At 52.0% G+C, this 27,606-nt stretch overlaps 12 protein-coding genes and 1 non-coding gene across 13 annotated transcripts; 9 read left to right on the forward strand and 4 right to left on the reverse strand.

Annotated features, from left to right (window-relative positions):
• The first annotated feature begins 1,584 nt into the window (after positions 1-1,584).
• BDZ99DRAFT_464429 (uncharacterized protein) lies at positions 1,585-4,359 on the forward strand. The gene has a single exon (XM_033720308.1). The coding sequence runs from the start codon at positions 1,619-1,621 to the stop codon at positions 4,142-4,144; it is 2,526 nt and encodes an 841-aa protein (XP_033575529.1). The 5' UTR covers positions 1,585-1,618; the 3' UTR covers positions 4,145-4,359.
• A 241-nt stretch (positions 4,360-4,600) lies between these two features.
• On the forward strand, positions 4,601-6,962 carry BDZ99DRAFT_499846 (uncharacterized protein; the record flags this gene model as incomplete). The annotated part of the gene is made up of 3 exons (XM_033723681.1): positions 4,601-4,928; positions 4,979-5,398; positions 5,597-6,962. The coding sequence occupies 3 exons, from the start codon at positions 4,601-4,603 to the stop codon at positions 6,844-6,846; spliced, it is 1,998 nt and encodes a 665-aa protein (XP_033575530.1). The 3' UTR covers positions 6,847-6,962.
• Positions 6,963-7,403: 441 nt separating this feature from the next.
• On the forward strand, positions 7,404-7,534 carry BDZ99DRAFT_t54. The gene has a single exon. It is a non-coding gene; the product is annotated as a tRNA-Gly (tRNA).
• Positions 7,535-7,728: 194 nt separating this feature from the next.
• Positions 7,729-9,335, reverse strand: BDZ99DRAFT_446138 (ran GTPase activating protein 1). Its single transcript, XM_033717957.1, has 2 exons — positions 9,036-9,335; positions 7,729-8,911 (listed from the first exon to the last, which is right to left on the reverse strand). The coding sequence occupies exons 1-2, from the start codon at positions 9,225-9,227 to the stop codon at positions 7,832-7,834; spliced, it is 1,272 nt and encodes a 423-aa protein (XP_033575531.1). The 5' UTR covers positions 9,228-9,335; the 3' UTR covers positions 7,729-7,831.
• A 165-nt stretch (positions 9,336-9,500) lies between these two features.
• On the forward strand, positions 9,501-9,883 carry BDZ99DRAFT_522109 (uncharacterized protein; the record flags this gene model as incomplete). Its single annotated transcript, XM_033725680.1, has 3 exons — positions 9,501-9,519; positions 9,572-9,654; positions 9,737-9,883. The coding sequence occupies 3 exons, from the start codon at positions 9,501-9,503 to the stop codon at positions 9,881-9,883; spliced, it is 249 nt and encodes an 82-aa protein (XP_033575532.1).
• Positions 9,884-10,760: 877 nt separating this feature from the next.
• On the reverse strand, positions 10,761-11,963 carry BDZ99DRAFT_572412 (DUF1295-domain-containing protein; the record flags this gene model as incomplete). The annotated part of the gene is made up of 3 exons (XM_033728194.1): positions 10,761-11,176; positions 11,230-11,498; positions 11,626-11,963. 3 exons carry the CDS (start codon positions 11,961-11,963, stop codon positions 10,761-10,763), a joined length of 1,023 nt encoding a protein of 340 aa, XP_033575533.1.
• A 1,067-nt stretch (positions 11,964-13,030) lies between these two features.
• On the forward strand, positions 13,031-13,567 carry BDZ99DRAFT_478048 (uncharacterized protein; the record flags this gene model as incomplete). The annotated part of the gene is made up of 4 exons (XM_033722145.1): positions 13,031-13,099; positions 13,153-13,394; positions 13,445-13,526; positions 13,559-13,567. The coding sequence occupies 4 exons, from the start codon at positions 13,031-13,033 to the stop codon at positions 13,565-13,567; spliced, it is 402 nt and encodes a 133-aa protein (XP_033575534.1).
• Positions 13,568-13,777: 210 nt separating this feature from the next.
• BDZ99DRAFT_464433 (uncharacterized protein) lies at positions 13,778-14,690 on the reverse strand (the record flags this gene model as incomplete). The annotated part of the gene is made up of 1 exon (XM_033720309.1): positions 13,778-14,690. A coding segment is annotated over exon 1 (529 nt), but the record flags the coding sequence as incomplete, so codon positions are not given.
• On the reverse strand, positions 14,635-15,808 carry BDZ99DRAFT_489203 (PHP domain-like protein; the record flags this gene model as incomplete). The annotated part of the gene is made up of 3 exons (XM_033722969.1): positions 14,635-15,486; positions 15,624-15,682; positions 15,733-15,808. 3 exons carry the CDS (start codon positions 15,806-15,808, stop codon positions 14,635-14,637), a joined length of 987 nt encoding a protein of 328 aa, XP_033575536.1.
• Positions 15,809-16,153: 345 nt separating this feature from the next.
• BDZ99DRAFT_58497 (Pkinase-domain-containing protein) lies at positions 16,154-17,632 on the forward strand. The gene is made up of 4 exons (XM_033728745.1): positions 16,154-16,374; positions 16,432-16,628; positions 16,687-16,881; positions 16,936-17,632. Exons 1-4 carry the CDS (start codon positions 16,260-16,262, stop codon positions 17,500-17,502), a joined length of 1,074 nt encoding a protein of 357 aa, XP_033575537.1. The 5' UTR covers positions 16,154-16,259; the 3' UTR covers positions 17,503-17,632.
• A 557-nt stretch (positions 17,633-18,189) lies between these two features.
• On the forward strand, positions 18,190-22,329 carry BDZ99DRAFT_499852 (uncharacterized protein). Its single transcript, XM_033723682.1, has 5 exons — positions 18,190-19,777; positions 19,839-20,315; positions 20,390-20,723; positions 20,780-21,351; positions 21,414-22,329. The coding sequence occupies exons 1-5, from the start codon at positions 18,299-18,301 to the stop codon at positions 21,843-21,845; spliced, it is 3,294 nt and encodes a 1,097-aa protein (XP_033575538.1). The 5' UTR covers positions 18,190-18,298; the 3' UTR covers positions 21,846-22,329.
• A 474-nt stretch (positions 22,330-22,803) lies between these two features.
• Positions 22,804-24,754, forward strand: BDZ99DRAFT_390136 (Calreticulin-domain-containing protein; the record flags this gene model as incomplete). The annotated part of the gene is made up of 5 exons (XM_033715672.1): positions 22,804-22,950; positions 23,012-23,297; positions 23,349-23,479; positions 23,532-24,185; positions 24,239-24,754. 5 exons carry the CDS (start codon positions 22,804-22,806, stop codon positions 24,752-24,754), a joined length of 1,734 nt encoding a protein of 577 aa, XP_033575539.1.
• A 616-nt stretch (positions 24,755-25,370) lies between these two features.
• On the forward strand, positions 25,371-27,184 carry BDZ99DRAFT_489206 (methylmalonate-semialdehyde dehydrogenase; the record flags this gene model as incomplete). The annotated part of the gene is made up of 4 exons (XM_033722970.1): positions 25,371-25,953; positions 26,010-26,647; positions 26,710-26,949; positions 27,008-27,184. The coding sequence occupies 4 exons, from the start codon at positions 25,371-25,373 to the stop codon at positions 27,182-27,184; spliced, it is 1,638 nt and encodes a 545-aa protein (XP_033575540.1).
• Between the last annotated feature and the right edge of the window lie 422 nt (positions 27,185-27,606).

Below are 27,606 nucleotides of genomic sequence, written 5' to 3' on the forward strand. Positions count from 1 at the left end.
GGGACCATGGCCTGGGCTCCACTCCGATCTCTCGGCTTGGCGTTTTGCACCTGCCTCGCCTCAACGCGTGCATCACACGTCGCTGCCGAGCTGTCTCCACGACTACCTTCACTCCACTCCAGGACTTCTGAACCGGGTGCTTCAATGCACTGCAATGTCGGACACCGATGACTATGGCGACTTCGATGACGAGCTGTTCGAGGTTGCCACCCAAGTTGAGCGCGCCGCCTCAGCATTCCTGCCGTCTCCAAGGCCACAGAAGCGGCGGCGGTTGGCAGGACATGTATCCGACCATGAAAACGAGAGCGACAGTGACATTCCGATAACAAGGAAGCCGGTCCAGAAAGCGGGGCGCCAAAGCAGGGTTGGTACTGAGAGTGAGGAGGGTGAAGGCACATTTGATCCTGCGCCGTTCGCCACCAGCATCAACGCCCATCTGAAAAATAGACCACAGAAAAAGACGAAGAACCGACCAGATCAAGAAGACAGCCCAAATAAGGCGCCACGAGCCACCAAGACCACGCCGCGGCGACGCAAAGGAAGCGCTGCTCAAATCTCAACGGATCTCGATCTGGCCCAATCAACCTCAGCAACCTCCATTAGCTCCACTGGGAAGGAAAAGAGAGCAAGAAAGCCCAAAGGCAAGGAGAACGCTCCAGAAGCGGAGTCTCCCACCAAGAAGGCGCCCAAGAAGCCCAAACACAGGATTCACATTCCTACCAAGGTCATCAATCTTGACGACATCTACGCCACCCAACTGCCCGATTCTGATTCGAGCCCCGAGACTCTTAGAGGACCAGTATGGCAGAAGAGTCGGAACCCAACTCCTACCAGTGCCGGAGTGGAGGAACTATTGGGTGGAAGGCCTAGTTCTGCCAAGGGTATTGCTGGTCAAATATCAGAAAATGACCGAGACCACACCGCGCAGCTGCAAACGAGTGCGCGCATATCAAAAAAGGGTACTTCAAAAGACGCTACCCTCACTGAGAAGAACACGTCTGCCGTGAGTCGTGTTTCTTCTGTAAGCATTGGTGGCGGGGAGTCTCCTAAGCTACCCCTCAACACAGCTCAAATTGCAGCATTCGATGCCGCCCTGGAGCTCGCCGACATTCCCTCTGACGCTTTCGACTCGTCTTCGTCTCCACAGAAGCAGGATGATATTATCTTCCTTTCGTCTCAAGTGTCCCCAGCTCGTCGTCTCGTCGCATCTCAGACTGGACTTCGTCAAACAACTTTGTTCGGAACGCTAGGTAACAAGGAACCCGTGCCAGCTTCACAGGTCAAGAGACGCTACAACTTCACTGCGTCACAAAAACCCGAGCCGCCTACCCATCACAAGCTCGATCAGGAAGCTATGAAGACTTGGGTTTATCCGATCAATCTCGGAACAATACGAGATTACCAATTCAACATTGTTGCGCGCGGTCTTTTCCATAACTTGTTGGTGGCCTTGCCGACCGGCCTTGGAAAGACTTTCATCGCTGCTACGATCATGCTGAATTGGTTCCGTTGGACTATAGATGCTCAGATCGTCTTCGTTGCGCCCACCAAACCACTTGTATCACAACAAGTTGAGGCCTGCTTCGGGATAGCGGGCATACCGCGATCACAGACTACCATGCTCACAGGTGGTATCAGCCCGGGACTAAGGGCAGAGGAGTGGTTGACCAAAAGAGTTTTCTTCATGACTCCACAAACTATCATGAACGATCTCAAGACCGGAATTTGCGATCCAAAGAAGATCGTCCTTCTAGTGGTTGACGAAGCTCATAGAGCCACAGGAGCGTATGCGTACGTCGAGGTTGTCACATTCATACGCCGCTTCAACGAATCCTTTCGCGTGCTCGCACTAACTGCTACCCCTGGGTCGGACGTTGAGTCGGTCCAGAAAGTCATCGATGGTTTGGACATTTCACGAGTCGAGATCAGAACTGAGCAGTCCCTCGACATTCGAAACTACGTCCACAGCAGGAAGATTGACACACATGTGTTCGAGAACTCGGACGAGATGGAGATGTGTATGTCGTTTTATTGCCAGGCGGTGCAGCCTGTCTTGAACCAGCTCAATGCACAGAACGCGTTTTGGAGTAAGAACCCTCTCGAATTAACACCCTACGGCTGTTTGATGGGTCGCCAAAAATGGATGAAGGATGCGGGCCGAAATGCTTCATTCGGTGTCAAGGGCATGGTCAACACCATATTCACTATTCTCGGAAGCTTGTCACATAGCATGGAACTCCTCAAATACCATGGTCTGGGCCCTTTTTACCAAGGGCTCGTCGGCTTCAGAACGGCGGCGGACGAGAAAAATTCAAAGTATAAGAAGATGATCATCGATAGCGAGCACTTCAAGAAGCTGATGACTAGGCTCCACGCTTGGGTCAACAACGACAACTTCGTCGGCCATCCTAAACTCGACTTTCTGCAAGAAGCCATCCTCGAGCATTTTGTGAACGCTGGAGAAGGTAGAGGTCCTGAGGGCGCCCCACCATCGAGTACCCGAATAATGGTCTTTGCCCATTTCAGAGACAGCGCCGACGAGATTGTCCGTGTTCTGAAGCGAAACAGCCCTATGATTCGACCTCATGTCTTCGTAGGACAGGCCGCCTCGAAGCATTCCGAGGGCATGGACCAAAAAACGCAGCTGGACGTCATTCAGAAATTCAAGAACGGATTCTACAACACTCTCATTGCCACTTCTATCGGTGAGGAGGGCTTGGATATTGGTGAAGTCGATCTCATCATCTGTTATGATTCCAAGGCTTCGCCTATACGTATGCTTCAGCGAATGGGACGGACAGGTCGCAAGCGTGCTGGCAAGATCATCTTGCTGCAAATGAAGGGCAAAGAGGAAACCGATGCCATCAGGGCCAAGGATAACTATGAAAAGATGCAAGAGCTTATTGCCAATGGGTCCCGGTTCGCCTTCCACGATGAACGCTCTCGACGGATTCTGCCAAAGGAGGTGCAACCTGTTGTTGATAAACGACACGTCGAGATCCCGTTCGAGAACTCACAAAAAGAGCTGCCTGAACCGAAGAAGGGTCGTGGTAGAGCCCCTAAACGCCCGCCAAAGAAATTTCATATGCCTGACAATGTCCGAACTGGGTTCGTGCAAGCATCAAAGATGGGTGGTGATGACGCCGAGGAGCAAGTCCCCACTCGACGAAGCGCAAAGAGGAAGGTGGAAAAGAAATACCCCAGTGAAGAGCCGGTTGTCCTAGGAGCATTGGAAGAAGTTTTACTCACTGATATGGAAATGAAAGATCTCGAGCGTCGATACCAGCCCGTCATCGACGACGATGATATGCCAACTATTGGCGCTCTAAATTTTTCAGCTCATCCAGCTCGACAGCGGATCATGGCCAGGACCGCAGCTTTCCGGCGTCCGAGCCGCTTGACCTCGTCTATCGTAGATATGCTACGGAGGATGCATCGGATGGACGAGGATCAGGTTGAGGAATTCAAGAACAACTTCAATCATGCTGATCTAGGGACAAGCCTCGTTAGCGGAGAAGAATATATTATTTCTTATACCTCCGAGACTGAAGATCGAGCACAAGCACCGCGTTCTAAGCCGCAATCACTGCCTGCCAAACCTCGCGGCCGCCCGCCCAAGACCCCAGCTCGCCAAAAAGCTCGTCCGACCGCGCGGCCCCAAGCGTTCCGCATATCAGACCTGGTTGAAGAAGGCGCATCGAGCAGTCCACCTCCTACGGACCCTCGCATGCGCATACCATCGCAAGCCGAGACCTTGGGTTCCGACACTTCTGGGTCCGAACCCGAGCAAGAAGAGTTCGACTCAGAGCTTGCAGATTTCGTTGCCGATGATGACGAAGTGATTGGGGAATTTAGCTCGTCCTTACCAAACATCGACTCGGCCAACGGATCGCTTACAATACCGAAGGTCACGAAGGGCATTAGTAAGGTTCAGACAAAGACACCGATGTTCTATATCTCTCAAGAGGTCGTGAGCGGTGACGAGGATGAGGAGCTCCCGGATCCCAGTACGTTGGTTAGCAAAAGGAAACCTGAGGTCATTGAGGACGATGACGATGGCGATGACGATGACGATAACGACGTACCGGTAGTTAGACAGCGCAAGCGTATAAGGAGGATTGTAGACGATGATAGTGATGAGTGATGGATGATTGACGCTGCATATAACCGATTTCTTGTATATTCTAACTGGAGCATTGACTTGGTCCCGTGCAATATCATCCCAAAGACATGTTTCGCAAGACCTAGTGAGCTCACCAACGTGAGTGAGCTTTTGTTGCTTAATGATATTGTCAACGAAGTGTAAAACGGTGGCCGAAAATCCTCAGTCGCATTGGACTTCAACACGACCTTGCAAGCAAATCATTAAAATATGGTCACCCTCTATTTTCTTTTCTTCATCTGGAAGATAGAGCATGCTCATCTCCCAAGGCTCAGATAAGCATGCAAGCCGCCGCATTCGCTGAAGCACCGCACATGCCGCATCCAATTACGTCCATCCTAGTGCAACGCAGCGCTGAGCCGCATGAGGCCTGCATAACTCCCGCCATGAGCGTTCCGTTTCTGCCTTGGGGGCCTCTAGAAGTCGTTGAAGGTAAGTATGTCTGACGCATTGGTGCAGCTGGCAGAGAATGTTATTCTTCTTCAAAAGCTCAATCCCGAGCCGGAAAAAGCTGGTACGAATCCGGCCCCAAAGTTGCCGTCTAGTAAGAGGACGTTGAGTATGAAACATGAGCAAGCTATTTTGGAAAGTCTTTCTTTTCTGCTGGCATCAAGCGATAAACCAGATCGTATCTTGGCTCTTTGCATGGAGGAGAAACGCAATCCTCCTGGCGTTATCCTGAGCTACGCCGTAAACATCGACGGCCAAGAGGTTCTCCGAGTTGGAATCGACGGAGTTGCGAAGATCTTGAAACGGGAAGCTTACGGTTTGTTCTCGGTCACATGTGTTGAATGTACTTCAGCTTACATGGTATAGAGCATGACGAACAGAACCGTGTAGCACTACGACACCAAATAGCATCACACAGTCAGTCTCGATTGCTTCGTCGTCTTGACTCAACACATCAATTATCATCGCAAAGAAATCTGAGCCCGAAAGTTTCTGTGGCAATACGACTCCGGAGAGTTCTTGAGAGCTTCCAGGATACCCACCGTGCCTTACCTTGCGATCATCAGGCTTTATGGCCGCTGGCAAGGAGCCTCGAGGAGCAATATGGACGGCTCGAGAAACTAGCTCAAGAAGAAGCTCGATCTGAGAAAGGTCTCTCACTGCTGAAGACCATCCTGGACACTTTAGCAACCATATACACCAACCACATGGATGGACTAAAACAGGTCCTTAATTTCCTCCCGTCGAAGGAGCCGTGGGACCCAAGTACAAAATCTACTTTGATACGTAAGATTGAAAAACTGGGGCATTACTATTCTGCATGTGATCATCTTCTGTCAGCTACTTCTCGATTCCCGATCCTTCGCTCTATAGAGGTGCGATATATCCCACTTCGCCCGGCCGATCTTAGGAGGACGACCAATCGACTCGTGAATCCGAACACCGCCGGCTTATTGAATCGATACCTACTTGATCACCCAACAGCAATCAATGACGCTGCAGAAACAAAGTTGCGCCAGCGGACCTCGACCGATCTCAAAGCACTCCATAACCAAATCCGAACTCAAGTCAACGAGACCCGTTTCAGAGTCCATGCAGAGATGAAGCTTCTGCTATACTACGAACAACAACAGAGCCAAAATACTATGCCTCCACGAGTAATTGTTTCTAGTAAAAGTGCTTGCTTTCTCTGTGATCTGTTCTTCAAACTCCATGGCGGGTTCTATACGCCTAAGACGCACGGCACGCTCTACGAGAAATGGACACTTCCAGATATGGACCAGCTAGAATCGCTGACACCACGGAAAAGAGCGTACTTGAATGATGTTTTGATACAGCTCAACGCTACCATTGAAAATAAGATTGTTGAATCTATCAAAGCGGGACCGTTGGCCCGGAAGCATCCTAATGAGAGCATGATTTTTCCTCTGCCTCCTTTCACATCATCCGCCGTCTCGATTACATCAACTGTCAGGCCAAAATCCGGAGCTCTTGACCAAGGACAGGCTACCGGTCACTTTGATCCTCCAGTATCGAGGGCTACCAATTTAACCCCGTCCTACATCGCTGCAACCAATTCGATCGTCTTAAACCCTCAGCCAAGTGGCCACGATCATCCTGGTATATTGCGGCTTAATAAAGTCAGCAGCCAGGAAGCTAAGGACAGCGTGGCCATGCCAATACGACGAGACTCAATGTTCAGCCCGCCGCCGTCTTTTCTATCACCCATTACCTCGACTCAAAACGACTTCAATGCGCCTTCATCGAACCTCCTAGAGACATCCGAACCTCAACCCGGGCTTCTCAAGGACATCCCAGAAGAAACAGAGGCAGGTCGACTCACCAACGCAGAGCCCGCCGCATCTAAAGAGATAATCCACCTTGACCCAGGTATCATCCATCACCGCATCTTCACAAAACACTCCCCTCCAATCAAATTCCACAGTCAGCACATACATGTTGAGCTTTCCCGCTCCTGTACCGAACATATTCTCTCACTTGACACGGACTCCGAAAGCAGTCGAATATCTGAAAATTCTGACCTCTACGTCGCGGTAGAGCTTTTCACACCAGACCGTGCATCAGAGACTGCTGATGATCCTGACCAGTACACTGTGGACATGAGATCAGACTGGCGGAAATTGAGCGCTCAGAACGGTGTCATGTATTCTCCTAATGGGCTCTTGCTATGTAGGCGTGGTGATGTAGTTTCCCTTAGAGTATGTTTGCGATGACCGGAGAATGGCTAGGGAACTAATATGGATGGGTGATCAAAGGGGTAGCTCTACAAGCTAGTAGAGATAGTTACGATTCCGGTATCTATTTAATAAGCAGATCCATAAATATATCTGAATGCTCACCCTCTGCCACTGTGTTTGCGTTTGATACAATGCCTCGTCATGGAAATCCGTACACTCGTTTACCGCTACGTGAGGAGCTTTATAGTATTTTCAGCATTCCAAATGAGAGGGTTTCGCCATTTTGGACAGATTGCAAACTCGCGGGCTTATCCCAGACAGCGTCAGCAGGGTGTGCGAAGATCGCATATTGGAAGGGTATCCGCTGCCCCCGACTTCCATAGGTGGTTGAAGTCCCTCGAACAGTGGCAGAAAAGTGTGCGGATATCTATGACAAGGCACTGTAAGTGACTTATATCTCAACAACCCGACTTGCCAATTTACCTGACCAAGCCACTAGCACACACCACATATCGTGCTTGGATTTTATCGCAGCAAAGAAGCTTTGTTGCACCTACATATTCATACAAACCTCGCCGTCGTCCAATCAAAACGCGGCTGTAGCTCAGCGGTAGAGCAGTAAGTCACCACCTCTACAACGGTGGAAAACACCAAACTAACAACTTCATAGTCTGACTGCAGCAGTGCTATCAGAGGGTACTGAGTTCGACTCTCAGCAGCCGCTAGATTCTTTTTCTTTTTGCTTTGTCTGATTCGCGGTGTAGATATCCTGAGGGAGGGTTAGGGTAAATGAGAAGAGACGTGAAAGGAAGGAGCATGTTTTTTTTAGGATCTGGAGTCGGGAAGCAAAACATCTAAAATATGAACACAAACAATTTGAAGTAGACGTGTGATAGTGGAAATGATTTCTATACTCTAGCCAAGGTATTTACTCGCTATGTACCGCTTACCAACGCTCCAAAGCAGTCAAACACATACAAGCCAGGGGTAGCAGCCTTCTTCGAGACACCGAGTTAGCGGCCTATTTGATCTCGGTCTTACCCAACAGGTCTGCCAACTCGTCCACCTTCTTATCCTTCTGCTGAGCCACAGGCTCCTCCTCCGCCTTCTGCGTATCTGCCACCTCCCGAGCAGCCCTCTCCTCAACCTCAACACCCTCTTCTTCCTGATCACTCGCAACGCCCTCCTCGTCTTCTTCATTTTCATCTTCACTGTCGAGCTCGTCCAACTCATCGAGACCCCAGTTTTCGTCATCCTCGTCCTCGACTCCGGCTTTCTCCTTCCTCGCACCAAGCGCCTCCCGCAAAGCGTCAATCGCCTCTTCCTCTTCGCTGAACTTGTTCCCGTTCAGCTCCACACGTCTTAGCACCGGCAGCTTCTCCACCGCGCCCGCAATGCCTTTGACACCCTGAGCATTGATATCGTTATACTGCAACCTCAAAACCTCCAGCTTCTGGTTTCCGCCCTTCTCCAGTGCCGTCGCCAACATGACACCACCTCGTGGGGAAAGCAAGCAATCTCCCACTCCCAACTCCACCAGCTCCGGCCAGCGACCCACCACATCACTCAAGGCCCGCGCACCAAGTGCTGTGAAGGTGTTATCCTGCAAATCCAGCACCCGCAACGCCGTAGTCTGCGACAAGCCCTCTTTTAATAGATGCGCGATTCCCTCTTGTCGGATCCCATTCTGCACCATCTTGATCTCCCTCACACCCGTATGTGCCGCATACGCCTTCGCCCAAGCCGCCATACTGCCATTCTCCAGCCGATTGCGGCCGCAAATCACAGTCTCAAGATCTGGAACTTTCTTGCCAGAAGCGCGAGCCGCGGCTTTCTTTCCTGCGAGGACGGTCAGGGCGTCGGCGATCAGCACGCCAGCGGCGGGCCCGAGGCCGTTGTTGTTGAGAATGAGGTGGCGCAGGGGCACGTGGGAGGCGAGGAAGGTGACGAGGGGCGCTTGGGTGTTGAGGCCGAAAGCATTGTCGGAGAGGTTAATGGTGTGGAGGTCGGGCAGGGCGAGGAGGGCGGTTAGGAGGGAGGATAGGGCGGGGGGGATCTCGGAGAGGAGGCGGGAGGTGAAGATGTCGGCGAAATTGACGATCTGGGAGGAAAGGAGGGTAGTTAATGTGTGTGCTGGATAGATCGAAGCACATGAAAGGGGCTTTTTTCACGAAGGCAGATGTGCGGTAGGAGTGAAAGGTAGGGATCAAGGAGAGTAAACAAACCTGCAACTTCTTCTTCGTATGCAGCACCTTCGCGAGAGCTTCCGAGGCGCCTATGCCAAGCGTGTTTCCTAAGAATCTGACCTCTTCCACATCATCGTTCTCCCGCAGCGCTTTGATATGCGGCTCGATGTCCTCAGCGGTATCGAGCTTGAGGCCCTTGCCTTCGAGGGAAAAAATCTTGGCTGAAGCCATGGCGCAGAGCGGACCCAGGGATGAAATCCAAAAGGTAGTTAAGTCCAAGAGGTAGTTGTAGTTGTAGGAAACGTAGTCCGGGGGAAGGTATTTATGTGAGTTTGTGTGGGAGCAGTGAATTGGTTGTTGGTGGGGCTTTCCTTCCGAGGCGGCGAACATCCCTGTCGCCTCGGGCATGAATGCCAAGCCGGATGACCTGAGCGACAAGACGACATTTCTGTGCCTGATTTCCAAGCACCCTCAACGCGCACTCACATTCTTCACATCGTCGCAATGGGGTCAGGACAATCAGGTGAGTACCGTAGTATCAAGGGGAGTCTATCAAATAGCTAAGATGTCTCTAGTACCATCAATGCCACCGCCCGCCACCGCCGCGAATATGGGCGCAGATCTCAAGACACCGGGAACAGAGGCGGCGAAACCAAAGGTACCGTCCTCACGCCTAATCACCGCCAATCGGTCGCATGATTCTATATATTTATCCGGAAGCTAATTGAGAAAACCTCTAGCCTTGCTGCGTATGCAAGGACGAAAAGAACTCCCGCGACGAATGCATGCTCTTCTCGAAATCCGACAACCCCCAAGGCGAGTGCCAGGACCTGGTCTCCAAATACCGGAGTTGCATGGCTGGATACGGCTTCCAGATACCGGCTTAAGTGCGCAATTTCATGCTTGTGTGTATGAATTATAGCGTTCCGAAGGCACTGTAGATATTGGGTATGGCATGGTCACGGCGTCAAGCATAATTTGCTGGAGGTGTATATATAAGATGGCAACGTTGTACATATATTGCTGTACAACAGATGAAGGAAATCCGCTCTATTCATGGTGTTGCAAAGATTGAGGCTTGGGCGACGATGTCCTCAATGTAAGATCAGTAAAGTCGATCATTTGAGTTAGAAAAATTCTTGGAGGCCTTCAGTACAATGGAGTCTAGGACGACATACGCCCTGGTTCAGCGTGGTCATCTCCTCCCTCTATTCAAATGTCTGTATCCACCCGACAATTCGGATATCAACGGCGCGACACGCTAAATCAGGACCCTGAAATTGTGTGTTGTCGAGAAGTATAACCAGGGACACCTCAGGTTTGTGAAAAGTAAGTTAATATAGTCCAACCCAAGTCCAGATCTACAGTGGCCCGATTTCAAACCCGCGCACCGTCTTATTTTACCCCATCCTTAAAATATAAAATCCAGGATACTCCGAATCGAATCATGGGTTAACGCTGAAAATATAAGGTAATAAGATGTATAAACGAGAGCTAGTCCGTGCTATGTATGCTGGAGTCCGGCACGGTGTTAACGCGACACTGAAGCCAGGCCTGAAAGAATATGTTCACTTTGACGGTATGGAGAAGCACAAGCGGGGCCCAACTGGTCGACTTAGGCTTGCTGAGCATCCTCATAGCGCTAATATACACACTGAATGTCTACGAAGAACAGAGAACTTGACTATCTTAACGCCTTTCGACTCGCGATGAATGCAAAACGGGTATACATCGATATCTAGAAGACTGACTTCTCCGCAATTATTAATTATGTAGGTTCTGCTCCTCACTTCCCCTTCCGTTCTCAACGCTTCCTCTGCCCTCTTCCGCCGCATTGCTCTGCGTCTTCGCTTGATCTGCATGCTTCGCTGGATCGAACACATAAATGGGGAACTCGAGGAAGATAGTCTGCTTCAAGAATACAGGTAGCTTCTCGTAAACGCTCGGCGGAAAGGGGACCAGAATGCTCGTGCGGCGAAGGTAGGTAGCGTACCCATCCCAGTTGTCACCCTTTTCGTACCGCTTCTTCGCGCCGGGCCGCTCTTGCAGATTCAACCCGGACACGAACATCAATAGCGTAGTGAGGAAGATTGACCCCAGAATTGATGCGTATAGTGCTGATGTTGCGCCGCCGCTAGTGCGATGGTTGGCGGCCGGGGCAACGGCGATGGTGAAGATGCCTGTTAGTTGTTAGAACGTAGAGTGAGGGGGTAACGAGGAAATATGAGCGTACCGAATTGAATGAGGATTTCGCCAAAGTAATTGGGGTGGCGCGTGTACTTGAAGAAACCAACGTCGCATACGGATCCGTCACGACCATGAGCGCTACGGAAGCGGTACTTTTGGATATCGGAGACGGATTCCATGATGAAGCCAATGGAAAATAGGATTACCCCTGCTATGTCGCAGGCGGTGCCGAAGGAAGGTTGCGAGAATTGGGATACGTTGGGGGAGTTGAGGATTGTGACGGGCAGTGAGACAACCCAGACCCAGAGCATTTGGCTGATGAAGCGTTAGTCTAGAGTTTACGAAGACGATGAGATTTGGTAAAGAAGTGCTTGAAAAATGAAGTAGGAAGTGAGGCGAAAAATGATCAAAGTCATAAAAGATAGGGAGGGAGTGAACATACGCTACCCAGAACCCCAGAAACGGGAAGAATTTGTCGCGTTTATCGTCAAATCTATCATCTGACCCAGTTTTCAAGATCCGGAAAAGAAGAAAACCCGAGAGACGTGCTCCCCAGGCCATGATGAAAATCGAAGCGACGATATTGCGTGCATTTCCACGATCACCGCCGAGCGCAAGAGTGACAATGGCAAGAACGACGAAATTTGTACCACCAGCAAAATCAGTTAATTTGTCGAATTTGAGACTGAATGCAATGGAGAAGAAAAAGAGTTGGTAGGCGACCGTAATAAGGAGGGAAATGGCGAGGTAGTAGTTATCCAGGACGTGGACGGTGCCCATGTTTGCGATTACTTCTTTCGTTCTCTATATAGAAATGATAAATGACGTAGAGGAACAATACGAAGGGGCCGTAGCCGTTTTATATAACAATAATAGAGAATCTGATAACTAGGTTGCCTAAATGTCTGGTTGTCTTACGGCCACGAAAATCTAGAAGAAATGAACAAAGAATGGTATCCGCGAACATTATGATCTTGATGATGACGACAGGATCTAGCAGCGGCTCGGCATTACGATCTTTGGAGGTGACATTTCCCTCGACGATCTGGCCCCCCGTTATTTATGGAGTATCCTACCGATGCTGCGCCTGGTTGGCTCTCCAAAAGCTCTTTAGCTCCGATCTTGAGCATTGCTAAAACTCTATCGCGTCGACCCCTTCTGGTTAGGAAAACACAACCACGAACAGAAACCATAAATACGAAGCATGCGCAGCCAAGAGTGCCTAATCCGCATGCCCCATCCTCTCGAATGTCAAGTTGCTCTTCGGATGATTCTTAGGCACGTGAGGATGAAATGGCCATCCTTCATATCTCGGGCAAAAAGTTCCATAGGGGCGATGAAACGCCGCCCGTCTCGTCGGCAATCACCTACAACACTATGCGTGTCAGCCACTTCATCACATTCGTAGCCAGACCTACCTGAGACTGCGATTCGCTAGAACACTGACTTTTGCCCTGGGTGCCTGAGCCGCCAGAAGGCTCTGGACATGGCGGCCACGCAACGGGACGCCGAGGCCGTTACAGCCTGCTGCCATGGGCGCCTCCCGTTCAATTACGGGCCCAGTACTGAGACCTAGCCGCGGCGATGTGCGCCGGGTATCAAACAAAAGTGTTATTTAGTATGACGGAGGCCCATTCTTGGGACCTCTCTTGGTTTTGGATCGCGTGGTGATTTTCGCTCACTATTCTCCCCCCACGATTTCCTTCTTTTCGACAGTCTTTTCTTCGCATGTCTTGACGGCGCGATTCGCTATCCAGCTGGTCTGCTTCTTTAACTCTTATACATTTATTCAAACATCTGAGCGAGCCTCGATTTTCCTATTCATCAACTGAGTCCACATTTGAAGCATGAAGAGAATAAAGAGCGGATGGACGCTAGCCCTTCTTGTCGTGCTGGAGCTTCTTCTAATACCTACTGTTCGTATGGACCTTTGATAAACTTCTGGCAATTATTAATTGATCACCGATAGATCGCTGCAGATAGTCTCGGTGGCGGACTGGGTCATGGGAAGGGTGGGATCAAGCAAGCCAATGATGGTATGCAGGCCCATAAGCAGCAAGACGGTAAAGGGGACTACAATGGTGCAAAGGGCGGCGATAGGAAAGGCAAAGGCAAAGGATATGGGAAAGACGATGGAAATAAGGGCAACAACACCGAGCTTGCTGCCATCACGGTCGCACAAACCCTCACGCTGGCAGAGTTCAGCCTCTCGTAAGTAATGGGTAATTTCACTATTGGATCTTGATTCTGATGGGGTATAGGAATGTCACAGTTACCGAGGAAAGGAAGGTGACCGAAGAAAAAACAGTTACAGACGTCCAGACTCAGGTTCAGACTGCTGCAGTACGTTCATTGAGAATTGATGTCGCGAACAGCGCAACTGACTATGCAAGGTTACTATTACAGAAACTCAGCATGATCAAGTTACTGTCGCTCAGACAGTCTATGCAACGATCACGGCTGTGCAGGTCTCGACCGAGACTGTCACTTCAATGGCTGTTTCCACAGTATCCCAGTTCCAGCTCATAACAATGACTGAGAGTGTAAGCTGATTCTTTACTGATCTCTCTCATCCTTTCTGACGCGCCGTATAGATCTGTCAAGCTAGCGCCGCAGCCACAGCTCCCTTCGTTCTCGCATCTTCCGTGGAATCATCTGCGTCTCTTGTTGAATCAGCAGCCGCGGTAACGGCCCTCACGGACTCCGCTCTAGCACTACCGTCAGTCACGGTGGTGCAACCCTCGACAGTTCTCTCAGCAGACAACAGCATGTGCACGTGCCAGTGCTTGTGCCCAGCGGGAAGCTTTGATGCACAACCCAACGCTGCGCAACCGTTCCAGGTGGCATCATACTCTGCTATGACAGCCGTAACCCCAGCTATGTCGACTCTATTGACTGTTGCTACCGTGGCCTCCGAGGCCTCCGCCGCCGCAGCAGCGTCGTCTGGGTTCGGGCTTTCCCCTGAAGCATTAGGTTCAACTTCGACTATCATTGCCGCATCGACATCTCTCGTAGGATTCAGCTCCTCTGTAGCCTCGGTGGCTGAACCTTCGTCGAGTTCCGCCCTGGCAGAAGCCGCCTCTTCGGTAGCATCGAGTAGTATCGCCTCGTCTGCGGACAGCTCGTCCGCCATTGCGACAGAAAGCTTGCCTGTCGCCTCGTCGGCCCTTGCATCGTCTCCAGAGGCCGTTTCGACTCCAGCAGCTTCGACCACCTCTAGCGAGGCAATCGCCCTTTCGCAAGTAGCTGATTCGTCCTCAACAGTGGGAGCAAATGGACTCCCTTTTGATATCAGTACGATAGCCCTGCAATCGGCAGTAACAGTCAACCTGGGCGCTCGAGATCCGGAGCCCACAGGATGACGGAGGGTCTTCAGACACTGGCGGTCTAATACGGCGATTTCTTATCTTCATCACTAATACCCAGAGTACTTCAGCGATGGTTTTGTAATTTAGTCTTCCATTCGAATAGGCATATTATTAGTAACGCCATTGACTTTAGTGCCTGATGCAGCGTCCTTGGTGGGTGCCACTTCTACCTGGCCCTCAGTCTTTGCTTTCTTCTCTTGTCTCTTGAAGTCTCGCTTCGGTACCGGTTTCGGAGAGTTCCCCGCTAGAGATCCTCCATTGCTGTTCATAGCATCAGCTTTACGCTTCTTCTGGGCTTCTGCCCTCTCTGCCTTTGACAGTGCCGGCGCTTTGGTCACTTGTTCTGGCTTCTCCCCACCATACACCACGTCGACTACGCCCCGGTAGCTCGTCCGCTTCAGTTGCGCCGTGACAGTCACACCCCTCGCCTCTTTACACACCGCGTCCTTGCCCCTCTCCTGCCCAAGGCCCCACACCGACGCAAGATTGATAACATCAGACGGCGCGCGATACGCCAGCGCCGTCTTCGCCTCGCTGCTAATGACCAGACCTCGGCCCCCTCTCGTCGCGCGTATCAGCCCCACCACGTTCCCGATCAGATTCCTGCGTGCGGCCCCGTCTACGGCTAGGATGCCAGGCGCATAGCATATCTCGAAGCGCACGCCGCGCTCAATGGCCTGGCCTAGCATCTTGAACTTGAAGTGGAAGCCCAGTCGCTGTGTCAGGTCCAGGGAGATGAGGTCGCAGTCCAGCGACTCGCAGGCTTGTTTGAGGGTGCGTTCGTCGGTGGGCCGGATTGCGAGGATGTCGTACGCGGCGGAGAGCTGTGAGATGCGGTGGTTTTGGGAGGGGTCGGCTAGGATGAGGGTGCAGCGGCGGAGGAAGCGTAGACGAGAGGGTGTGGGGAATGGGAGGGTGGTCGGGATCGGGCAGGTCTGTAGAAAGGCGTGTGGTTAGTATAGGTACCGCATACATGATGAATTCGGTAGCGACACTTCGTAGATGTTGAGAAAGCCGTTCTAAAATCTAGGAGGATAGTTTGAATTTGAGAAGGAGCAAAAGATAGACTCACCAGGTCTGCGGGCAGCTTCCCTGAAAGGGTGTGGGTGAGGGCGACCACATCGTATCCTACTATGAGGAGTCAAATTTGTGGAAGCTGCAGTTAAGCAAATAGAACTTACGCTCGTCCAGGAATGCAACTGTGCGCTGAAGCTCTCTGTCAGAGGCAGTCCAGGGCACATTCAGATCGTAGAACATATTTCCACCGCAACCTGTTTTATTCGGACCGTGATGTTGTGTTAGAGAGGTGGTAAGTGAATCTGTTCAGAGCTGTTCAATGAAATTCTCGATCACGTGCAGGCAGCGTTGACCAAATCCACACAAGCAGCCTTCCGAAGCCTGCACCACGGTCCCTCTCCCAATCCGAGCGTTCCAGAGACTGCCCCGCCATCACCACAACGAGGGGAGGAAAAGCCTGGCCGCCCTCAGTGCAGTAACCTCGTGCTGCTGACTGCCGTCACCCTCTTCATCACTTTGATTTTCCGCCCTGTGCTTCCACGGTTCCCGCGAGCAGCCGCCCCCGTCTCCCTGGCATAAACAACACCCCCCCAGCACCTCTGAGAGCGAGACCGCTGCCGACATCGAGCAGCCGGTCACTGCGTCGCCATCCTACAAACTGGCTATCAATACTACCGGCGCGGCGACCAGTATGGCGCGCGTGTACACGGACGTGAATGCCCAGATGCCGCGGGCGTACTGGGATTACGACAGCGTCAACATCTCCTGGGGCGTCCTAGAGAACTACGAAGTCGTGCGCAAAATCGGTAAGGTCTTCGTTCACATGCAATCCGCGCGAGAGGCTATATTGACACTTATCGCAGGCCGGGGCAAGTATTCGGAGGTCTTCGAAGGCATAAACGTCGTCAACTACCAGAAATGCGTCATCAAAGTCCTCAAGCCTGTCAAGAAGAAGAAGATAAAGCGAGAGATCAAGATCCTGCAGAACCTCTCCGGCGGGCCCAACATCGTCGCTCTGCTAGACGTCGTGCGGGACAATCAGGTCGGTGGATCCTTTTCGGTAACCAGCTTTCATGTTGATGTGCCTGGGCTGATGTGTTCTTTGTTGACACTTGCAGAGTAAAACACCCTCCTTAATATTCGAATATGTCAACAACACCGATTTCCGGAGCCTTTACCCCAAATTCGTCGACTACGATGTGCGATACTACATTTATGAACTGCTCAAGGCGCTGGACTTTTGCCACAGCAAGGGTATCATGCATCGGGATGTGAAGCCGCACAATGTCATGATAGATCACGAGAAGCGCAAGGTAATTTGTCGAAGCGGCTGGAAGGATGGATGGACACAGGCTAATCGAGTCCAGCTACGATTGATTGATTGGGGCCTCGCCGAGTTCTACCATGCAGGAACCGAATACAACGTTCGCGTAGCATCACGCTATTTCAAGGGTCCGGAACTGCTTGTGGACTTCCAAGAGTACGACTACTCTCTGGATATGTGGTCGCTGGGTGCCATGTTTGCCTCGATGATATTCAGAAAAGAGCCTTTCTTCCACGGCACAAGCAACTCGGATCAGCTCGTCAAGATTGCCAAAGTGCTAGGTACCGAGGACCTGTTCGACTACCTAGACAAGTACGACATCGAGTTGGATGCTCAGTACGATGACATCCTGGGGAGATTCCCGAAGAAGAGCTGGCATTCGTTCATCAACGCGGAGAACCAGCGATTCGTCAGCAATGATGCTATTGATTTCCTGGATAAGCTTCTAAGATACGATCATCAAGTATGTAACCTTCCTGTTGTGCTTACGGCCTACACTAATTGGCCTCAGGAACGACTCACAGCGAAAGAGGCCATGGCGCACCCCTACTTCTCGGCTGTACGACAACAAGCTATGCAGAACCACAACGCGACCGCCTCCCACTCGTGACCGATACCCATCTAGTTTTCTTCTATCCCTTCTGGCGTCTGCATACGTACCATATCCTCTTCTCTCATCCAACCTCTCTTGACCAACTCCTGGATTGTACCTACTAGCGAGAGTGTCTGGACACCAAAATGGCTTTCCAAATCAATGACATTACCTCGACAAGACTTGCTTATAGTGTCTGTGAGCAAAACACATTCGATCCTGAAATGTACCAGCAGCGGCAGCCACTCTTGACGCTGGGGCTTTGGTCGCTGACTCTTCACCAACCCTCCAGGCACCCTCCAGATGCAAGTAGGCAGGTCGTGGAAGGAAAATGGAACAGCGCGTTATACTGACTTCCTGCGGCGTCGGGAAATAGTGGACACCGTAGTAGGATACTGGTTCGCCGGATGAGATGCTCTTTTTTGGACAATCCCTCGTGATGCATGGAGCAGGGGCTTTCCTTCAAGTAGATATCCAAAAGAGATAATGTCTTTAATGGGTGACGCGTGCTGTGAAATTGTTATGTACCATCATAGTTCACGCCAATGCAGAACCGCGGACTATCCATGTATCAAACCTCGGAAAGCATTTTGACTGTTGAATGTTCCCCACCGAAGCCTTGGCGCGCTAAGATTTGACTCACGTGGGTCTTCATGCGGGAGTCACCCCCTCGACTCACACTTTTTGTATGATCAGAGCTATATCCCTCCAACGCGCGCTGCTCCTGCGCATCCCTCGCACTACCCACTCCACTGCAGCTCCAATCCATTCAATTGTACCTCTGGCTGCGTACCGACGCCATAAATCCACGAACATGGCGCTCAATGCCGCTTCCCACAACCCCACGGGCGAGGCAACTGGCCCAGCGACTGGCGCCCCCCCGAGCCTGAGCAATGGCATTAAGAGTGAAATTGTGGGAGCTGCGAGCTCAGACGCCGTGGGACAATCCGCGCCTGGAAAGGATGGGGGCGAGAAGGGCGTCGCGAAGAAAGTGAAGACGGAGAAAGAGCTTGAGAAGGAGCGGAAGAAGGCCGAGAAAGACAAGAAGTTCCAGGACAAACAAGCAAAGCTGAAGGGCGTGGATGGAAGCAAAGGTGGGAAGGAGGCTGCGAAGCCAAAAGAGAAGAAAAAGAAGGAGGAAGTAGAGGTGTTGCCGGCGTATGTGGAGGAGACACCCAAGGGCGAGAAGAAAATTCTGAGGCCGCTAGATGACCCGTTCACCAAGGCATACATCCCAAAGGCTGTGGAGAGTGCGTGGTATGACTGGTGGGAGAAGGAGGGCTTCTTCCAGCCCGAGTTTGTGGATGGAGAGGTCAAGCCTGCCGGCCACTTCGTCATCCCGATTCCTCCACCGAACGTTACTGGAGCTCTACACGTCGGGCATGCTCTTGCCACCGCTTTGCAGGATCTCTTGATCCGTTGGCACAGGATGAAGGGGTTTACTACACTCTATGTACCGGGCTGCGATCACGCTGGTATTTCTACCCAAAGCGTTGTGGAGAACATGCTATGGCGACGAGAAAAGAAGACACGATATGACCTGGGACGGCCGGCATTTGTCGAACGAACATTTGAGTGGAAGGAAGAATATCATACCAAGATCAACAAAGTTCTAAGGCGAATGGGAGGAAGCTTCGACTGGACACGCGAGGCTTTCACCATGGACAAGAACTTGAGCGCCGCTGTCACCGAGACATTTGTGAGACTACACGAGGAAGGCTTAATCTACCGCGAAAATAAGCTTGTCAATTGGTGCACGAAACTCAACACCGCTCTCTCGAACCTAGAAGTCGACAACAAGGAGCTGGAAGGCCGCACACTACTGGACGTCCCAGGCTATGACCGCAAGGTGGAGTTTGGATGCATCACTACATTCAAATATCCTCTAGATGGGGAAGATGGGTTTCTTGAGGTGGCCACCACTCGGCCGGAGACTATGCTTGGCGACTCTGGCATAGCTGTTCATCCCGATGACGCTAGGTACAAGCACCTTGTCGGGAAGAAGGCAAAGCACCCGTTTGTTGATCGTCTCCTACCTATCATAGCTGATAGTTACGTCGATCCGGAGTTTGGTACCGGAGCAGTGAAGCTTACTCCAGCTCACGACCAGAACGATTTTGCACTCGGCAAACGACACAACCTTCAGTTTATCAACATCCTGAACGATGATGGCACTCTGAACCACAATGCTGGACCCTTTGAGGGCAAGAAGCGGTTCGATGTTCGGTACACTGTTGTCGAGGAGCTTACCAAGTTGGGACTTTTCGTGGAGAAGAAGGACAATCCCATGAAGGTAATAGGCCCTTTTATACTCAATTGAGACGCATACTCTAATACTAATGTAACTTATCTAGGTTCCACTTTGTAATAAGTCGAAGGATGTGATTGAGCCCATCATGAAACCGCAATGGTGGATGCGCATGAAGGGCATGGCACAAGAAGCAATCAAGGTCGCCAAGAACGGCGACATCAAAATTCGCCCGGAGAATGTGGAGAAAACCTACTATCACTGGCTCGAGAACATCAATGATTGGTGTCTATCCCGGCAGCTCTGGTGGGGCCACCAGATCCCAGCATATCTTGTCAAGTTTGAGGGTCAAAACGTTGACAGCTCAGACAACGAGGCATGGGTGACCGGTAGGACCGACGAAGAGGCGAAGGCCAAGGCCGAGAAGAAGTTTCCAGGCAAGAAGCTCACTCTTGAGCGAGACGAGGACGTTCTCGACACATGGTTCTCGTCTGGTCTGTGGCCTTTCTCAACGCTAGGATGGCCAAATCAAACTCATGACCTCGAGAAACTGTTCCCTACTTCCGTGCTGGAAACGGGCTGGGTGAGTGAGCAATCTCTTCTGGAATTCAATGTTCTACCAAACGAGGTTAGAGTGTGCTAATTCGCCGTACTTAGGACATTATCTTCTTCTGGGTTGCGCGCATGATCATGTTTTCTCTTCATTTGACCGGAAAAGTCCCGTTCAAAGAAGTATACTGTCACAGCTTGATCCGAGATTCGGAAGGCAGGAAAATGTCTAAATCCCTGGGAAACGTCGTTGATCCCGTAGATATCATGGACTCGATCACACTACCAGAGTTGCACAAGAAGCTGTTGGCGGGCAACCTAGATCCTAAGGAGCTCAAGACTGCCGAGAAGTATCAACGAACAGCTTTCCCGAACGGTATTCCCGAGTGCGGCGCTGATGCTCTGCGTATTGCGCTATGTGGATACACTACGGGAGGTGGAGGTGAGTCATCGAAGTAATTCCTTATATAGCACATGTTCGCTAACTATCGTTCCCAGACATTGCCTTCGATGTGCAGGTCCTTCATGGGTACCGCCGATTCTGTAACAAGGTATACCAAGCCACAAAGTTCGTCCTCGGTCGCATTGGCGAAGACTTTGTGCCACGGAAAACCGTTGCGAAGTCAGGACAGGAGTCTCTCTCAGAACGATGGCTTCTCCACAAATTCTCTAGAGCGGCTAAGGAGATCAACGAGAAGCTGGAGGCTAGGGAATTCAGCAACTCGACCCAGGTTGCGTACAAGTTCTTCTACAACGACATCTGCGACACATTCATCGAGAACTCGAAAGCGATCTTCGAAGACGAGTCCAGCACGCCGGAGCAGAAGGAGAGCGCGAAGAACACACTTTACACTGCGCTAGAGGGCGGCCTCACTATGCTCCACCCATTCACACCATTCTTGACTGAGGAGCTCTGGCAGCGCCTGCCGAGACGCCCAGAAGACTCGTGTCCCTCCATCACACGGGCGAAGTACCCAGAGTACCAGCCCGAAATGGACGACCCTGAGGCAGAGGCACAGTATGAGCTCGTAATAGGCTGCGCGGCTGGTATACGTTCTCTTATGGCAGAGGTAAGTTGAATGGCCTCATTTATCCCTTCTCTACCAGGACGAATATTTACTTGATAATGTAGTACGTGATTAAAGAAGACGGCCATGCTATCGTACAAGCCCTCACCCCCTCCGCCTTGGCTACCGCAACTGCCGAAACCCTGGCAATCAAGGCCCTTGCGGCCAAGGGCGTCGCCACCGTCTCTATCATTGGCCCTGATGCGCCGGTACCTACTGGCTGCGCTGTATTCAGCGTCGGTACGAGCGCGACCGTGTTCGTCGAGGTGAAAGGTCGTGTGGATCTGGACGCGGAAATTAAGAAAGGCACGGAGAAGATGAAGAAGGCCGCAGAGGGTGTGGAGAAGCAGAGGAAGGTGCTCGGCGCGCCGGACTTCGAGAAGAAGGTCAGCGGAGCGGTGCAGCAGGCTGAGAAGCAGAAGCTGGAGGACTTCTTGGCGGAGCAGCGGAATAGGGAGTTGAGCATTCAGCAATTTCAGCAGTTGAAACTAGAATAGATGTAGGGAAGGAGAAGATGCGGAGAGTGTGTGGTTGGATGGGTGTATGAGACTTTGGTCTGCGGACCCTGGATCCTTACGGAACGTTGAGCATACACAGTATAATCGATACCGTAGATAGTATTGATGGGCCAATGCAAGACATCAGAGTCAACGCCATACCTCGAGGGTTCGTTTCGAAAACATGTAGCTGCCTTCCAATTATAGTACCGAAGTAGCCCTAATGATTCGTCAACCTTTTCTTCCCCCGATGAGGATTTAGGTAGACCCTTCGCTCATGGTTTCTGACATGGTTCTTTGTATCTGTTCGTATGTTGGACGTTCTTGACATCTATGAACCACGGAAATCAGTGCAGCTACAGCTTAAGACATAGTTCTAGCCTATCTACGAAGTACGCTAACGTTTTGTCTCTCCTCAAACGTGGCATTGAAGCCATGATGTGTTCTACGCCAATCGGCCTTCCGCCCTAGCGGGTATGTATCTTTGTAGCTGTTAGTGAGTGAGACCATCTCCGACAAAGGCTGACTCTGAATTGAGAGCAGCTTATATCAGAGAATAAAGGAGTTCAATAGGAATAGGTTTGCTTCTGCACAGCTCGCTTCTTCACTGCGCCGGCCCGGTCAGAGACATGGCAGCCACAAAGAGCATTGGCTGCAAAACATGCAGCAGGTCCCGTCAGCTCAAGAGGACAAGTAGACGATTTCTAGAAACGTCTTTGGATGAGGCTGGGGCTTTTCCCGCCATGGCTGATGCACTGCATTCACCAATGGGAAGGCGCGCGCTGGGGCACCACCGCGGCGAAATTAGAAAGTAGTTAAACGGCAATCTGTCCTTCACGCCAGAGCCCGCTCTACATAAAGAATCCCCCACGATTCTGTCCTCCGTCAACCCTGATCCACCACTCTCCCCAAATCACCGAAGAGACCTCTGCCAGCCAGTAGGCAACTCGCTGCCACGATGCGTTTCGGTGTTGTTGCTACCGCCCTCCTGTCGGCCGCCGTCGTGCGCGCAGACATCGCCGACGACCTCGAAGAAGGCGCCTCATCTGTGTCGTCTGCCGTCGAGTCTGCGACGTCCTCTGCCGTGGAGAAGCCTACGTTCACGGTATGCTGGCTGCCCTAGTCCAATGCCTACTCTCTAGCACGCCCTGCTAACTTTGTCTCAGCCCACTACTCTCAAAGCACCCTTCCTTGAGCAATTTACCGACGACTGGGATACCAGGTGGAAGCCGTCCCACTCCAAGAAGGAGAACGATAAGTCGTCCGAAGAGGAGTGGGCCTACATTGGCAACTGGGCCGTTGAGGAGCCCACCGTGCTGAAGGGCATCGAAGGGGACAAGGGCCTGGTGATCAAGGACAAGGCAGCTCACCATGCCATCTCCGCCAAGTTCCCCAAGAAGATTGACAATAAGGGCAAGACCCTTGTTGTGCAGTACGAAGTCAAGCTTCAAAGTGAGACTGCTCCCATTTCCTCTACATGTACGGGATACTGACTGGCTACAGATGGTCTCGAGTGCGGTGGAGCTTATATGAAGCTTCTCCAGGACAACAAGGCCCTCCACGCCGAGGAGTTTTCCAACGCCTCCCCGTACATTATCATGTTTGGTCCTGACAAGTGCGGTGCCACCAACAAGGTTTGTGTAACTTGCTTAACCATATTGGTTTGCTTGCTAATCAGCTATATAGGTCCACTTCATCTTCCGTCACAAGAACCCCAAGACTGGCGAATATGAGGAGAAGCACCTCAAGAACCCGCCCACTGCCCGCATCGTTAAGACCACCTCGCTCTACACTCTCATTGTCAGGCCAGACAACACCTTCGAGATCAAGATCGATGGCGAGTCGATCCGTAACGGCACCCTTCTCGAGGATTTCAGCCCCTCCGTCAACCCGGAGAAGGAGATTGACGATCCCAAGGATGAGAAGCCAGAGAGTTGGGTTGATGAGGCCCGCATTCCTGACCCAGAGGCTACCAAGCCCGAGGATTGGGATGAGGATGCGCCGTTCGAGATCGTTGACACCGAGGCCACCAAGCCTGAGGACTGGCTCGAGGACGAGCCCACCTCTATCCCAGATCCTGAGGCCGAGAAGCCCGAAGATTGGGATGATGAGGAAGATGGTGACTGGATTCCTCCCACTGTCCCCAACCCCAAGTGCGAGGAGGCCTCTGGCTGTGGAAAGTGGGAATCTCCCCTGAAGAAGAACCCAGAATACAAGGGCAAATGGAGCGCACCTGTCATTGACAACCCGGCTTACAAGGGCGTCTGGAAGCCAAGGAAGATCAAGAACCCTGCCTACTTCGAGGACAAGACCCCGGCCAAGTTCGAACCCATTGGTGCTGTAAGTGATATCCTAAACGTGGTAAACTCCAACAGACACTAACATACTCCCAGATTGGCTTTGAAATCTGGACCATGCAGAACGACATCCTTTTCGACAACATCTACATTGGACACTCTGTCGAGGATGCTGAGAAGCTCAAAGAGGAGACTTTCGATTTGAAGCTCCCAGCTGAGAAGGCCGAAGAGGAGGCTACCGCTCCCAAAGCTCCAGAGACACCCGAGAACCCCTTTGAGTCCACCTTCAAGGAGGACCCGGTCGCTTACATCAAGAACAAGATCGACCTCTTCCTTACCATTGCCAAGCGTGACCCCATTGAGGCCATCAAGTTCGTCCCTGAGGTTGCTGGTGGTATTGGTGCCATCGCCCTTACCGTTCTCGCTATTCTCGGGTCTCTCATCTTCGGCGGAGCGTCGGCTCCTTCCAAGGAGCAGGCCAAGGATGCCGCGAAGAAGGCAAAGGATGCCGCGGTCGAGGGCAAGGACAAGGCAGCCGCGGCGGTCGCCAGCGGTGTGGAGAAGGCGCAGGCTGAGGCTAACAAGCGCACTACTCGCTCTACTGCGTCGTAGGGGTTGAAATGTTGGCGGAGGAAGCATTTGAGAAGCCTCGTTAGTAAGTGCGATAAAAGGAATCGACAAAAAGTTGGGCTCGCCGCGATTAGTGGTGAGAGAGCTGGAGAAAGTGCTGTATGCTTGGACTATTCGTGGATATCGTCAATGGTCAAACTATTGCTCTGGGGGCCCTGGTGCTGCTACTTCTGTACTATAGCTCTCGCGCTGAAGATGAAATGTTATGACCCAGTTGCAATGAAGATATATGTATAGCCGACAAACCGAGGGCTAATGGAGACGTCGGGGTGGATATATAAGGCCCCGAAAAGAGTGACGCTATTCGGTTTACGTCCGGCAGCTCGGCTTTAGGCGCGCAGCCCCGCTTGTTGAAGGGCTACCGATGTCGCTCGAATAAAGCGGATAACAACTACCGCATACAAGCTCGCCGAGTCCTCAAAATTGAAGAATTCCTTCCTGCGAGTGCCTGGGCAGTCAGTTCGACCTCAGACTCAGCTTCTACAGCATTTTCAACCTCTTTCTCCTAGCTATGGCGGCTCGGCGTGTGCTCTCCCGAAACATTGCTTCCCTAGCTAGTCGCTCCTCCACACCGCGTATTGCCTCTCTCTCCTCCAGAATGTCATCGCCAAAAATCAGCACAAGCAAGATTGCCGCACGGCGTCTACACGCAACGGTACAGCACCTAAAGCCTGCGACGACGTCTGCTGCTTCGACCCCGGAGTCATTCCCCACGTCCCACGAACCCATCTCCGCACCGATCGACACCACCAACTTCCTGGACAACAAGTTCGTCGAGTCCAAGGCCACAAAATGGATAGACCTGTACGACCCGGCGACAAACAACCTGGTGACTCGCGTGCCGCAGAGCACTGACGAGGAACTCAAGGCGGCCGTCGACAGCGCGCAGAAGGCCTTCCCCGCGTGGCGGGATACCAGCTTACTGGCTCGTCAGGCGATCATGTTCAAGTATGTTGCGCTGATTCGGGAGCACTGGGACCGCCTGGCGGCGAGCATCACGCTGGAGCAGGGCAAGACCACTGCGGACGCGAAGGGGGATGTTCTGCGTGGACTGCAAGTTGCGGAGACTGCGTGTGGTATTACCACTCAGATGACCGGAGAGGTGCTGGAGGTTGCGAAGGATATGGAGACCAGGAGCTACCGGGAGCCATTGGGTGTTGTTGCGGCCATCTGCCCGTTCAGTAAGTTGGGATGCTACCTAGCAATACACAATGACTTGAAGCTAATTTCTCACCAGACTTCCCCGCTATGATTCCGCTGTGGTCCATCCCAATCGCGACAGTCGTCGGCAACACCCTCGTCATCAAGCCTTCGGAGCGTGACCCCGGAGCTTGCATGATCTTGGCCGAGCTCGCTGAGAAGGCTGGTTTCCCTCCTGGCGTGGTCAACATTATTCATGGCTCCGCCCCTACCGTCGACTTCATCCTTGACGAACCCCGCATCAAGGCCATCAGTTTCGTCGGCAGCAACAAGGCCGGTGAATACATCTTCTCCCGCGGCTCTGCCAATGGCAAGCGTGTCCAGGCCAATTTGGGCGCTAAGAACCACGCTGCTGTGTTGCCGGACTGCAACAAGAACCACGCCCTCAATGCGATTGCTGGTGCAGCCTTCGGTGCTGCTGGTCAGCGGTGTATGGCGTTGAGTACTCTGGTCATGATTGGCGAGACCAAGGATTGGGTCCCCGAGATTGCGGAGCGGGCGAAGGCGCTCAAGATGGATGGTGGATTCGAGCCAGGTGCTGATTTGGGTCCTGTCATCAGCCCAGAGGCACAGAAGAGGATTGAGGGTTTGATTGCCAGCGCTGAGGCGGAGGGTGCGACTATCCTGCTGGACGGCAGGGGACAGAAGCCGGAGAAGTACCCCAACGGCAACTGGGTAAGTGATTTCCGAGGCAATTCGCCATGATTCCTCTTGAGCTTGCTCCTAATGCTTAACAGGTCGGCCCAACTATCATCGCAAACGTCAAACCCCACATGAAGTGCTACACCGAGGAAATCTTCGGCCCCGTCCTTGTCTGCCTCAATGTCGAGACCATCGACGAGGCCATTGAGCTGATCAATGCAAACGAGTACGGCAACGGTACCGCCATCTTCACCCGCTCCGGCGCCACTGCTGGCAAGTTCCAGCGCGAGATCGAAGCCGGCCAGGTCGGCATCAATGTCCCCATTCCCGTCCCCGTAAGTGCCCGTTCCCTTTTCAACATGAGCCTCATCGCTAATCGGTTTCCTTCTTTAGCTGCCCATGTTCTCCTTCACCGGTAACAAGAAGAGTGTCGCTGGTGGTGGAGCCAACACGTTCTACGGCAAGCCTGGTCTCCAGTTCTACACCCAGCAGAAGACTGTCACCAGCCTGTGGCGCAGCGAGGATGCTGGATCGCAGAAGGCTAGCGTGAATATGCCTACGCATAGTTAGGCCCTTTCGTCTCGGGATATCTAGGATTTCATCTTCGGAGTATATATATGCATGGCTATCTAGTCAAGGTCGTTCAGGACTGAAATTGAGCTTTCAAAGATTTGAGGGCTTGGAGAGGCAAAATTGGTAGATAGGGCTCTGGGAGAGGGGGATGGGTGGCAGGCTGAGTAATTCGACGCTGTGGATGAGGGATGAAAACTATCATGAATAGTAAAGACTTACGAAGAATGATAGGCTTGCATATGAGTTGTGCTGTTTCAGGTGATATCCGGATATATAAAACCCCTCGCTCACCGACTCCTGAGCTTCTTAAGGAGCGGCGAGACTAGGAGCGGCGAGACTCGGAGTCAACAAACTCGTAGTACTGTTGGTATCTATGGGTGGTGGAAGTGTCTTGGTTCAAATCTTACGCCAGCGCGTTG

The sequence above is a fragment of the Mytilinidion resinicola genome, assembly GCF_010093595.1.
Source record: "Mytilinidion resinicola strain CBS 304.34 unplaced genomic scaffold BDZ99scaffold_12, whole genome shotgun sequence".
Taxonomy (NCBI): domain Eukaryota; kingdom Fungi; phylum Ascomycota; class Dothideomycetes; order Mytilinidiales; family Mytilinidiaceae; genus Mytilinidion; species Mytilinidion resinicola.